At 35.5% G+C, this 12,799-nt stretch overlaps 1 protein-coding gene across 4 annotated transcripts in view; it reads right to left on the reverse strand.

The window, feature by feature from the left end:
• Window positions 1-1,327: 1,327 nt before the first annotated feature.
• LOC134745926 (putative polypeptide N-acetylgalactosaminyltransferase 9) overlaps window positions 1,328-12,799 on the reverse strand; it is a 326,047-nt gene continuing 314,575 nt past the window's right edge. For 3 of the 4 annotated variants that reach the window (XM_063680044.1, XM_063680046.1, XM_063680043.1), the window contains 8 exons: window positions 11,892-12,084; window positions 11,285-11,454; window positions 10,434-10,598; window positions 9,574-10,037; window positions 9,142-9,324; window positions 8,908-9,015; window positions 6,862-6,990; window positions 1,328-6,344 (listed from right to left, as the gene is read on the reverse strand). In XM_063680044.1, coding sequence (XP_063536114.1) covers window positions 6,183-6,344; window positions 6,862-6,990; window positions 8,908-9,015; window positions 9,142-9,324; window positions 9,574-10,037; window positions 10,434-10,598; window positions 11,285-11,454; window positions 11,892-12,084 — 1,574 coding nt within the window. In that variant the 3' untranslated portion in view covers window positions 1,328-6,182. Of the gene's footprint in view, window positions 6,345-6,861; window positions 6,991-8,073; window positions 8,179-8,907; window positions 9,016-9,141; window positions 9,325-9,573; window positions 10,038-10,433; window positions 10,599-11,284; window positions 11,455-11,891; window positions 12,085-12,799 lie in introns of all 4 variants that reach the window. The other variant, XM_063680045.1, reaches the window with a different exon arrangement.

Consider the following 12,799-nt stretch of genomic DNA (forward strand, 5'->3'; position numbering starts at 1 on the left):
GTATCTTAAACTTTCGTTAATACTTACAATACTTATTTACATTCATTCGCCACAGTTACAAATGTTACAATACTTACAATCTTCACAGCAGGATGCGATCAGGGCCTTTGCTCTAGGAATTTGTTCAGGCGCTTAGGTAAAACCTTAACAGACATAAAAGGGCTCTTACACATGAGCTGATAGTCACTAGCTGCATGTGTTATTTAAAATTAGGTACTTTTATATTAAAACTTTAGTTTCTCCATTTATAAAACTGTACACTAGCTGTCTTATGCAAATATAAATTAAATAAATAAAACTATTAAGACGCATTATATCGCGTATAATGCAATGTTAAAACAACTAAGAGCGTCTTTTAGTGGTAGTTCCTACTCATGATATATGAGCCGCGCTTTCACTGCAGCTTTAGTAGCGAGCTTTATTGATCGCCAGCATTCCAGTGTGCAGCATGCTTTATTGTCGTCTTTCTCCGTAGAAATTATTTCTTGCTCTCCTACTAGTCAAATTAGTTTCTTATTTAGAACTGTCTAATCGATTTGCTAATTTTTTTATACAATGACGTCAGGGTCAACTCACCTTCTTTTTACACGACTGCCCAAAAAAAGGAGTGTATTGTTATACTTCAATCCGATTGATTACATATAAATTGTGTTTAAAAATAACTGCTATGTATGTTTTTCTAAAATTTATATGATGCTTTCAAGCATGGTGTAAAATAATTTATGAGATCCTGTTGTTTGACATAATTATTGAAAGTCGTAATGATTGTCCATTGATTGTCAGATTATCGTTAGTCATAACTCATAATTATGAAACCGTTAACATTTCAGAATTTTCGTAAGGTTAGGTAGATAGGTTAGGTTTGTTTTATAGCAAAACTGAAAAGTTACGCGTTTCTGAGAAAAACCAAATTATGACTAACGAAAATTCGGACAAACAATACATTATGACAAAAAACTATGAGAAACAATTAGAGACCCATAATTTATTTTGTATACAGTTTAATCCCCTATTATAACTTTTTTCTATAAGGAAAACAATCATCTTAGAAAATTTCCGCTATAATGCTGAATCGGCTAAGGTCAATGTGGGGAAGACCGGCATATTGAGAAGACTGTCATATGATAGGCGTAGAGCAAGAACTCTCGTATTTGTATACGTACTTCGCTCAGAAACACAATTAGAAAGGAATAGCTTCGTTCCATCTTTATTATTACGACGAAAGAGCTCGTAGACAGTTTTTTATAGACGGTCTTCGCCACAATGACCTTAACTTGTCAAAACTATTAACCCTCAGTGAGTGTAAGGTAAAATAAAAACCACAAACTTGTACAAATCCAACATAATGTTTTATTTTACAAATACTATATTATCGCCATCTAACATAATTACGCTATGATACTATGTATAATACATCATTGGAGACATCGCATTATATACAGAAATTTCAACATTCAATTATATTAATTAACTAAGTAAAAGATATAAGGCACGTTTATAACTCCCTAATAATAACTAACACCTAAAGGTTTCCAACTTTTAGGAAATTATATTTAATTACATAGTTACTAAATTTACGAAGTTGGAACCATATGTACAACAATATTAGGAGCGAAACATACGAAACGCATAACAATTGCAACATGTGTACGTACTTACAGTACAAAATTGCGGTCCGTCTGTTTCGGTCCTAAGATCACGAATATTGTAATCTCATTTTACTATAGATTGAGTGATATAATTATTGAGATATTATTACTATAGAGAAGCAATACCAATCAATGAAATTGTCGCAAACGCAACCTGTACCACGAGCACAGAACTTAAGCGCCGTAAAATTCATGGGGCTTACGCGTTTAGATCGCAAGACTCATGCTCCGCTTCTATGGTTTGTTGTCAAAACGACATCAACTCATGGCGCAAAATACTGGTTATGTGCCGGTTCTATTCGCTAGTAATAATAGTTCAATGGATATAATAAACAATATGTGTGGGATCCCTTTGATTGACATAATTATCGAAAGTCATAATGTACCTAATGATTTTCAGATTATCATTAGTCATAATTCTGAAACCGGTAACTTCTCAGGATTTTCGTAAGGTTATCCGGTTAGGTTAGGTTTGTTTTATGGCAATCCGGAGAAATTACGCGTTTCTGAGAAAAACCAAATTATGACTAACGAAAATGCGGACAAACAATAAATTATGACTTAAAACTTTATGGGAAACAATACAGACCCAAATTGTGTAGGTAAATAAATATATGTAAAAAGATAATATGGAGTCCGCCTACACTAACTCTGCACCGAATTTAATAGAACAAAGTGAGAGAGTGTCATTATAAATAAACGTCATATTTTCATAGAAATTTGAGAATAATGATGACATTATCACACTTTGTCGTTGTAAATGCCATGCAGAGTTAGCTCCTTCCAACTCTAGGTAGGACCAACCTCAGTACAGCTACCACCAGTTTGGCACTGACATAAACGCTAGCGTGAACGTAACTTACTTTCTATGCATCTCGCTCGTACTAGCATAATAGTGCGAGCGAGATGTATTGAAAGTAAATTACGTAGACGTCAGCGTATATGTCAGTGTTGACACTGTCAGTGACTCATGGTACGGGTACAGGATATACATTTTGTAGCCTAAACCAGTATTTGAAAAAAAAAATACACTCATCGCCTTGCGGGTAAGATTCAAACTCACGGCTCTGGGACACTGACTCAATACTCTACCACTGAGCTATCGAAATCTCGTCTAAGGCGATGATTTTTTTAAATTTTCCTTTAAAAATTTAATTCGTTAGATCTGCGGAGTACACAAAAAATATATATTACTCGATACTATTATTCAAATGTGATAAATATAACGAGTGATTTATAAGTAATTTCATAATATCTAGCTGAAATCGAAACATTTATACTATGTCACAGCATACCTAATCGAATTCAGTAAGTCATGGAGCCAAATTCAAGTTAAATGAGTCTTAATATACCTATCTTACCCGGAATGTCAAATATAGAAAATTAAATGGTTACTATTTATAATGCCTACTTGAAGGATCAAAAAATACTGTTTGCATGAGAATATATGCAAAATATTGCAAAAATTAAAATAATATCGTTTCGGAATTCTGATGAGTAATAAATAAATGCTTAAGTATTATATAATAATATATGGGAACAATAAATATTTTAAAACATTTTTTTGATATGATATCATAATGTTGATATGGATAATAGGAAGATCTACTAGCAGATATAACATAGTTTATTTGTAAATACACAATTTTGTAAAACAGCATATTTCAACTATCGATCATTTAAAAAATATTTATTTTTTCAGTATCAAGTAGTATCAACTCAACAGTAACTCATAATTTTATTTTCTAGTGTTAAATGACTAAAACGAGTTTTTAAACGACACCCTATCCGCAAATTTGCAATAAAAGTTAAAAAGTTAAAACATCATTTAAGAAATTTCATACTATAGCTAGCTAGGACGCCCTTAGACGAATGTCGTTTAAAAACTAAAAACCGTACAGTATTATAACATCCGTCAAAAGCTTTAACAAGCTTGATAAAATCAAAACGAAAAAAATAAAATCATAGAACATTACAGTCCCTAATTACTCTCATTTACTTTAAAATTGAGCTGACAGCGCGGCTGTCAATCCTTAATGACTTTGGCGAACGCTGACTCGGCCGATGTCTTCTAATTGTCACCTAAATTAATGACATTAATCACGACTGTCACTACGCATTTACATAGCTCGGCGCTGCACGAAACGTAAATGATCTAAACAAGGTAAGTTATAAGGAGGATTTCATAGTTACTAATTATTTCATAAGTGTTTTCACCGATCGTAATATTTTGAATGAAGACTTTTTATCGCCCCAGGTATCGCTGGTGCGACAGGGTGGAGGCGGATCTGCGCGAGCTTCGAGTCACCAATTGGCGAGAGGTCGCACAGGATCGAGAAAAGTGGCGCTGTCTTGTGTCGGAGGCCAAGTCTCATTTTGGGTCGTTGAGCCAACGGAGTGAGTAAGTAAGTATTGTAAGTAAGACTTTTTATTAAACTTTATGCCTGTGATAAAATGTCTCGTAGATTTTCAAAAACCTTTATCTGTGTACAAGCAAAGTTTAAAAATATTTACTGTGACCCATGATCCACTGTAGGTGCAGCTGGCAATATCTTTGTATGACCAAATACTTCCATTTGATCAGAAAAAAAAATAACTACGTGTTTTAACATTTTTACAAAACTGTCAACTTCATAAAACAGGAAACTATTGAAAATATTTAAAAAAGAAAGAAAGGAAAACCTCTGTATATATTTAGTTTAGATCAAGTCCATTTCGCAGCTGTAACCGTTTCCACACATAACATTTACAGGCAGTTGAATTTTTACGCTCTAATAACTATTTAATTGAATCACATGGTTGTAGGAATGTTAAAGTATCTTATAACAATGGAAAATAAAGATAACTTAATGAGACCCAGACCTTGTTGATAGCTATGGAATAACAATTAAAGTCGGCAAATTATTATTGGATACTTTGTACAAAAACTCAAGATGTTTTAGTAAAACCAATCAATTAATCGGAATTGGTTTTTCTTCAATTGGTAAAATTGTTAAGTAGTTATTAAATTGATATAATAAAATACAGATATGCTTTAGATATGTATGTGAACGGTTTTTACTAATGTTATCTTACATTTGAACTATTTATTTTAAGTATTTTAGACGAAGAGGATCTAGAAAAAGTTGAACTATTCTACGTAATTTCAGTCAATTTTAGTTACGATTTCTCCGTAGTCAAAAAAATAAATACGGTCGCTATCAGATTTATATCGGGGCGGCCGAGGTGCTCAATAATATCTCAACACGCACTTTAGCGACTTGACAATAAAGGCGTGTTCAGATATTTGTGAGCACCTTAGCCACTCCGATATATGTGATGGCGACTGTAAGAGAAAATAAATTCGATCGAAAAAGAACTAAATAAACAAAAAATATACCTATTCTAAATAAAAGTGAACAATAGTATTCAAACTTTTGTATCGTTACCCTATCAAAGTCTAGTTTTATAGTCAATTGATATCTAGGTACTATTTTATGCTTTAAAAAATCACAAATCAAAATATATAAATATCTGTTATTATTGCAACGTTAGCAATATTTATAAAGCTTTTATTTATATAACTACATATTTATAAAAAAACATATGTATTCAAGATATGTACTAACATTTTGAATTTTTACTCTTTAGCTAAATAATTTCATAAAATACGTATTCATGACAATAACGAAATAGAAAAACAAAAAATAACAATACCTACTATCATTATTAATGCCAATATAAAATCCAATTCAATTAAAAACCTACTAAATTAAATAAATACACCAATGAGATTACTAGTTTTCCATTAGAATTAAAATGGGAGTTAAATATCAAACAATTTTACAGATTTACTGAAAATTCACTGGGACATAAATCAAGGAGGGCGGTTGGAATTTTATAATCTTGTTAGGAACCAGTCTGTCAGCAGCCAACAGTGTCATTTCTTCAACCAGAAATGTCGCTATGACAGCTGACAGATCCGATTCAAATCGACCTCAAGGAACCTATAATTTAGGCCAAAAACTGCATCACTATTTAAACGTTACAAATAGGTACATCGATTTACATCACCCGTTTAATCGAAAGGGATTGCAATCATGAATCTATGGACATACATTTATTACATTTACTAATACATTTTCACTAAAATGTTCACAACCTTATTTTAATTATAGGTTATTATTTTAGTGAAAATGCATTACAATCATTCATTTACAACATCAACACGGCTTCATTAACAACGGAATGAAATATTGTTCCATCACTATTTTCCAAAACTTCTCAACACCTTTCAATAGTGTCATCACAATATGATTTCACCGGTTCACTATTTGTAACTAGTCCGTTATTAAAATCACTTTTAAATTTAAACACAGATATGCATATGCACACATTGCTTTTAACAACAAGTGAATCATTAATAATAATTTCATTATCAACACTAAGACACATATTTGTGTCCAATTTCAAAATGTCCATATTTATAGCAGTAGTGGCAGTGGGCCCATTCGTTGTTCAAATGAACAATAGTTCTGAACCCACTCTATCGGTTTATATAAACATGAGTTCCGGACCCAGTCTGTCGGGGCGGAAGTTTTCGAGGGTCCACAGTTGCCGAATTTCATCTTCGTTGCAGGACTCCATGGTGATTTTGGACTTGTTTTCCGATATCGCCATGCATTTTTCACTGGAACCATGCTTCAGTAGCTTCGTCTGCAAAAAAACGAAGAACATAGTAAGTATATCATATCACTAATCAAAACATTTATTGACTAAACTAATATTCCAATTAATTATCTTTACTGGATTGAATATCAAAATTGATCACTTTGAGGGCCTGTTGCAACGAACCCACTGACAACGTCATCTTATGAGATAAAAAAATGAGAAGATTCCGCCGTGGCCAGCCACCAGCCAGTGCAGTGCCAGTGGTCGGCCTAAGAGAGATGGCGAGATGATGGAGGATTTTATAAGACTACCTTAGAAATAAGTAGATATAAAATGTTGCTACGCCCTAGTAGGGTCCATGATTGTATTCACTTTATTTTAAGAACATCTGTAATACCATGGTTGCAACGAATAAATGAAATGAGGGATTGATGGCGGGACGATTTCTCAACAACTGGACAGATATTGCACTTAATACCTACCCAGCAGTAGGACACCTAATAAGCTTTAAAAAAAAATCTTACGACGAAGTCGCGGGTAATAGCTAGTATGCTATACTTACATTTTGATCATAGAGCCACAGCTGGTTGCCTTTGGCCCCGTGACACGGGTACAAGACCACGTCGTGCCCCGAATAGTCCAGGCACGTCTCGTCACGGCGAATCTCACCCGTTTTCGAGTACATCCAGTACTGTGGACATTATGCATTATGTTATAACAGATGCCCTATTAGATACAATTAACTGAACATTTGTAAATTATATTACGAACGTAATAAGGTTTAAAAATGGTCAGTTAAATGTGTCTAATGGCTAAAACAAAATTGATGATTAAAGCAAAGTCAAACAAAATTTTTATTCTTCTATGGGAAAAAGGAATCAGGTTAAACCATAAATATATACAAAACACGAAGACCCATCCCTCAGTTAAAAGTACATCTTACACTAGCTACTAAATCAAACAAAAACAAGTCACAAATAAATACAGATGAAGAATATACTAAACATATTCAACTATGGTAAATACAATGAATGATGTATTGAATATGTTTAACATGAATAAGTTAGATTGTGAAATAAAACGACACTTAATATTAATAAAATAAACCTAGCGGCAGTACCCAAATTGTAGGAGTAATATTGGTTTAAATAACTTGAACTTATACAATTACCAGTTCGGATTTATTTTGTCCATTTGTTAACCCTTAAGGATCCCATTAAAAGATAAGCTCTACTATTGCTTATCTAGAACATTAATTTACCTCTGAAATAATCAAAGCCGTTTACCATGCCGTCGTGCCTTATTTTAATGGTGGAAAAATGATGAATTAATTGTATTCTAAAATAAGTAATGTTATGAAAGCATTATTTATGCATACTTGTTAGAACTTGGTGCGTCAAACTAGGGAGAGTCGTGATTAGTGTGTTTATTTAAAAATACGCTAAATTGGTAAATTAATCTATATTAAAGACTAGATCACAACTTACCGCGTATCTATTTTTAATTGCTAAGGATTCGTTTCCAACAAGTTGTCTGACATTTAATAGTCAACAGTGCACAGCACTTGGTCCAATGCGGGAGACAACCTTATGTAAACGTGCTCTAATATTCATCCACGACATTTAAAAGAGGTGGAGACAAATCGCGTGACAGAAAAGATTTCGCAGTCAGTTGCGCTAGCCAATCTACCCACCAACTTTACGCTACTGGATGAATCACCAACACCAACTTCATGAAAGGAAAAGTGAGGTGATATAGACAGCCTATGACAAACCTGGTTGCCTCCGTCCCCATGGCAAGGATAGGTGCCGACCGGCTTCTTCATGTCTTCTGGACCGGCGGCGGAGTCGAGGCATGTATCCAATCCGTGGTTCGCGATCTATTGTGATCCATAAGTTTAAAGGCGTGCCAAAAGAAAGCGTGCCCGGGTAACATTATCACTTGACAGATGTGGGATAAAAAAAATGGCGTAAAAAAAATTGAGTGTGATTGCCACCATCCACACTTACGATCACTCTACGATGTTGTACATATACAAATCGTCAAATACGTCATTCGAGAAAATACACTCAAGAGCATAAGTAAACAGGACGGTTTGGTTTGTTGGAATTTCCAAACAAGCTTTGCGTGAAGCGCCGTGCGAAGATGCATTCTTTATTAAGTCAAGTGATCATGTTAAACCGAATGATAATGAAATTTCTTTTATAAGAGTTGATGATGAAACACTTATTCCACATAATTGAATAAGTTGAACTTAAAAGAAGGTTGCCACTCTAGCCCTTCTAATAATGACACACCCAAATCACGTATATCATTTCAGGCTACCTGATTGCCACCCATGCGGTGGCACTTATGAATCTTAACAGTTTCTTCTTGCGATGAGTTCTCATCAACATCTTCCCCATCGAGGCAGTATCTGCGGCTAAATGCTTCATTTCGTATCTAACTCGTGATGAAAAAACCAGAAAACATTAATCCATGCAACGTGTGCTAGACGGCGTGCTAAACGTGCTTAAAGAGTGCAAAAAGAACTCGAAAGGACACAAAAAGAAACAAAAACTCCTAGAAAGTGGTACTGCCGCTTTAGGTGGTGTAAACGACAGTTAACCTGGTTGCCGCCTTGCCGGTGACACGGGTACAGTCCGACGGGTTTATGGTGATCGGACTTGCGCGTTGGTGAATCCAAACACGTCTTTTGGAAGCCCACGTTTCGGATCTGCATAGGTAATTTGGAAGGCACGTTCAATGTCAACATAAATTAGCACTCGAAATTGAGGATGATAAAATTACTCGTATTATTACGATTTTCTAAAGTAAACGAGAAAAAGAATGATAAACTCACCTCGCCATGGGCCACTGACTCGCCAGGGATGAAGAGTTCAGGATAAATGTTTTTAAGATACCACTCGAAGGATTTGCATTGTAGATTTTTCCTCAGCTCTTTTCGGCCACTGACGTCGCCGAAGTCACCTTTATCGTTGCCAACTCTTTGGTAGTAGTATTTGGCGTAGTCATCCAACCATACCTAAACAAAAGCATACCTTAAGTGTAATGGAAACCAACCTGAGCCACCCTATTAGGTTTAAATTCTTTTAAACTTGTTGCTAACACATCCCATTTTTGCTCAAGCGTTTCTCTATTCAGAGCACTTATACCGGGCGGAATAAATAAGGAATTTTAAAACGAAGCAGCAACAATACTAAATTGAGTGCGGCTCAAGTCTAGATTTTAGTGTTTCAGAACTTGGTTTATAACTATCTATAGGTCTGCATACCTCAGCAAGCCGAACTGAATTCTTCTTCAACACGTTAACACCAGTCCTCCACTTATACGGAGATCGTTTCCTAAATATATGTCCAACGTGTGAGCAGGGTACGATTTCCAACGTCCCACCGCACATCCATGTTTTGAAGGACAACTCCAAATTTTCGCCTCCCCAGATGTCAAAGCCACTGTCATACGTTCCCAATCTTTCGAAGAATTCTTTGTCAATGGCAAAGAGCCCGCCAGCCATAGTTGGGGACCATACTGCTTCAGCAGTATTGGAATGCCTGGCACGCTCTCTGGCTGGGACTGGGTGCCAATTGAATTGAAGGTTCCAGTCGAACCCTCCAACGTTGACGGACGTGGAGTCTCTATAGTGGAATTCAAGAGTATTGTCGTCGATTACATCGATGACGGGGCATACGACGGTAGTTTTGTTTCGCGCTATCCTGTCCAGTAGAGGTTCAAGCCATCCTAAAAAGAATTATTTATTGTGTAAAATAAATCAAGTGAGTTCCTGAATATATACTAGTGTTGAGCTACTGCCATTACACTCATTATCTTCAAAAACCAGTAAAAACATAGGTGAGAAAATGTATTGTCTCCGAATTCAGCATGTATAGTGTGATATTTGTCTTCGGTACAGTAATTAAGCATGCATATCACTTGATTCCTGCAGAGCTCAATTCAAGATTGAGATATATTTAGCGCATTATCTCTTGAGAAATAGGAAGAAAAATTAATTAGTTCAAGCTTGCCCGCAGATCTCGACCACACGTCATTATTTCTTTAAATATCTCTCAAATTGTTAAGAAAAAAAAGGCGATTCAAACGCCCAGACATATCGCCCACTAGCAATAATAAGTTTACCTTCAGTACACTCGCAATGGCTGTCTAGATATGTGAGGACCGGCGCAGTCACGTATCGCGCCCCGAGCAGTCGGGCCCTGATTAAACCTTCCCGGCGCGGAGCTCGGACTATGCGCACTTTTGGCAGGGACGACATATAATCGTCTAATTGCTGCATCAAATGGGCTGGAAAAGAATAGAAATTTATCAATATCTAAGAAATCTTTACAAATGTGTAGATCTACCAATTATCACAGCCTGTTGGTAAAGTTGCGTGGTGATTTTCTAGCAGAAAGTAGCCGAGTTTTGGGTCTAAAAGTAGTATTCTGTAAAGTACCATTCTGTAGCTGACCTAACTTCTTACCAACCACCTCAGTTAAACGAAGAATTTTTCGTAGTCTTCTATTGCATATTTTATTAGTCCTTTCAAGTTTAATGCATAAATTTTATTTGCTTCTCAAATATTGCTACTGCAATGCAGTCACTGTTAGATATATGTACACTAAGGCTCACTAAGAATATTCCAGTTTTATTTCCCATTTTAAGGAATTATTTATGTACCTAAGATTAAGAATTTTTATAGAGTATAAAAATACTTTAAGTGTACTTGCATATACCATTGGTGCTCTAAATAGGTTTTTCCTTTAGATACAAAGGGGGCGTGTATTTTGTTTGAACATCTAAGTTTGTTCGTATCCATTCCATTTGTTTTTTTTTTAATACTACGTCGGTGGCTAACAAGCATACGGCCCGCCTGATGTTAAGCAGTCTCCGTAGCCTATGTACGCCTGCAACTCCAGATGAGTTACATGCGCGTTGCCGACCCTAACACTCCTCTCCCTCGTTGAGCTCTGTAGATACAAAATACATACGCATATCAGAGAAGTCATCCACAAGCACGATCTCCTTGATCAAATGCTCTGGCGAACGGTCGAGCACGGAGTGAACCGTCCGTAACAGCACGGACCAGGCTTCGTTGTGGAAACAGATCACGACGGATGTCTGCGGGAGATCTTCGAGGAAACGCCCTGGTGTTTTGCACCTAATAAAAAAACATATGAAAATTGACGACAACGATAGTGATAAGAGATTGTTGATATTGTTGCGGTGATACAACCTAAATACACCAAGTATATTTTGTTGCTTTTTTAAGCCTGTCAGGGCTTAAAATTACCAAATATTTTCTGTTTAAGCAAATAAAAATTCATTTGATTAGGTGTAATACATTATAAGCTCGACCAGTTTAAATTTCCAATTAGCCTCTCAGCTTGGACAACAATCAAAAGATGTCGTTGTATATTGCATAATGTGACTCTAATTCACTAAGGTAACATAACAGCCTTAAGACTGCTCAAAAATACAGCATCCTAAATGGGAGAAGGCAGTTAGTAAGTTTAATTTCAATGTATCGTTTCAAGTATAAAAATAAGAAATTAATAAGAAAATGCTAGCAGGTAGTGTTTACAATATGAATCTCACCATTCGTCCCTAGGATCCGGCAGTTTCCTTCTAATCGATATGAGATCGCTGACGTACTGGTTGAACGCGTTCTTCTTCCATCCCTCAGCCACAGCAACCTTTGCTTCATCGCTGATGTTCTTCGGAAGGACCACAGGCTTTCCTAGTTCTCCTGGTGCGTTGTCTGATCCAGGCGCCGCTAGTACACCTAGACCTACGAAACGTTAGTCATTAGCATCATTATCAACACCATCATCATCACAAGCCTATAACACGCTGTTCAAACCTCGCTCAGTGGACAACGGGCTTCTCTTAATTTCTTTACAGATAATGTAAGTTTTGAGACAGAAAGAGGCAAAACATTCTTAAATCTAGCAATTCTTGCTAAACATGTCTCATATAAAGCCATATTGATGATGCTTTTTGTATGTAAGATAAATGAAAAATTTAAGAAACAATATTCCGATTTTGTTAACAAAATCACTAGAGAAAACCAACACCAAAAGCAAGCACATGTTATTATCTTAGTTGTACACATAATTATGTAGGACAAATCATTTTTTATTTTATACACCGTATAAGTTTTTTATAGAAATCGATCATTGTCATTTTTATTGTAAATGAAATAGTAGGACGCTTTGGCAAAATATCTTCTAATTTTCTTCCAATTTCTTATCCATCTAATGTCATTGGTTGAGCTCGTATTAATAAAGTACTACATGTTTAATAAATTCAAATCAATAACTATAAGTACGCAGCCGTAGCTAAAAGATAGTTCTATAAAATAAAATAATATATTCAAATTTAAGTGCAATCAAATCTAATAAACATTGGTAGTTTGGGAACATGGCCGTGCTTAGAGTATTTAACAATTGGAGACGCCTCGTCTGTAATTTTCTGTACAATACAGTCTGCCGATTTTTGCTGGG

This window comes from Cydia strobilella, chromosome 12 (genome assembly GCF_947568885.1).
Source record: "Cydia strobilella chromosome 12, ilCydStro3.1, whole genome shotgun sequence".
Taxonomy (NCBI): Eukaryota; Metazoa; Arthropoda; class Insecta; order Lepidoptera; family Tortricidae; genus Cydia; species Cydia strobilella.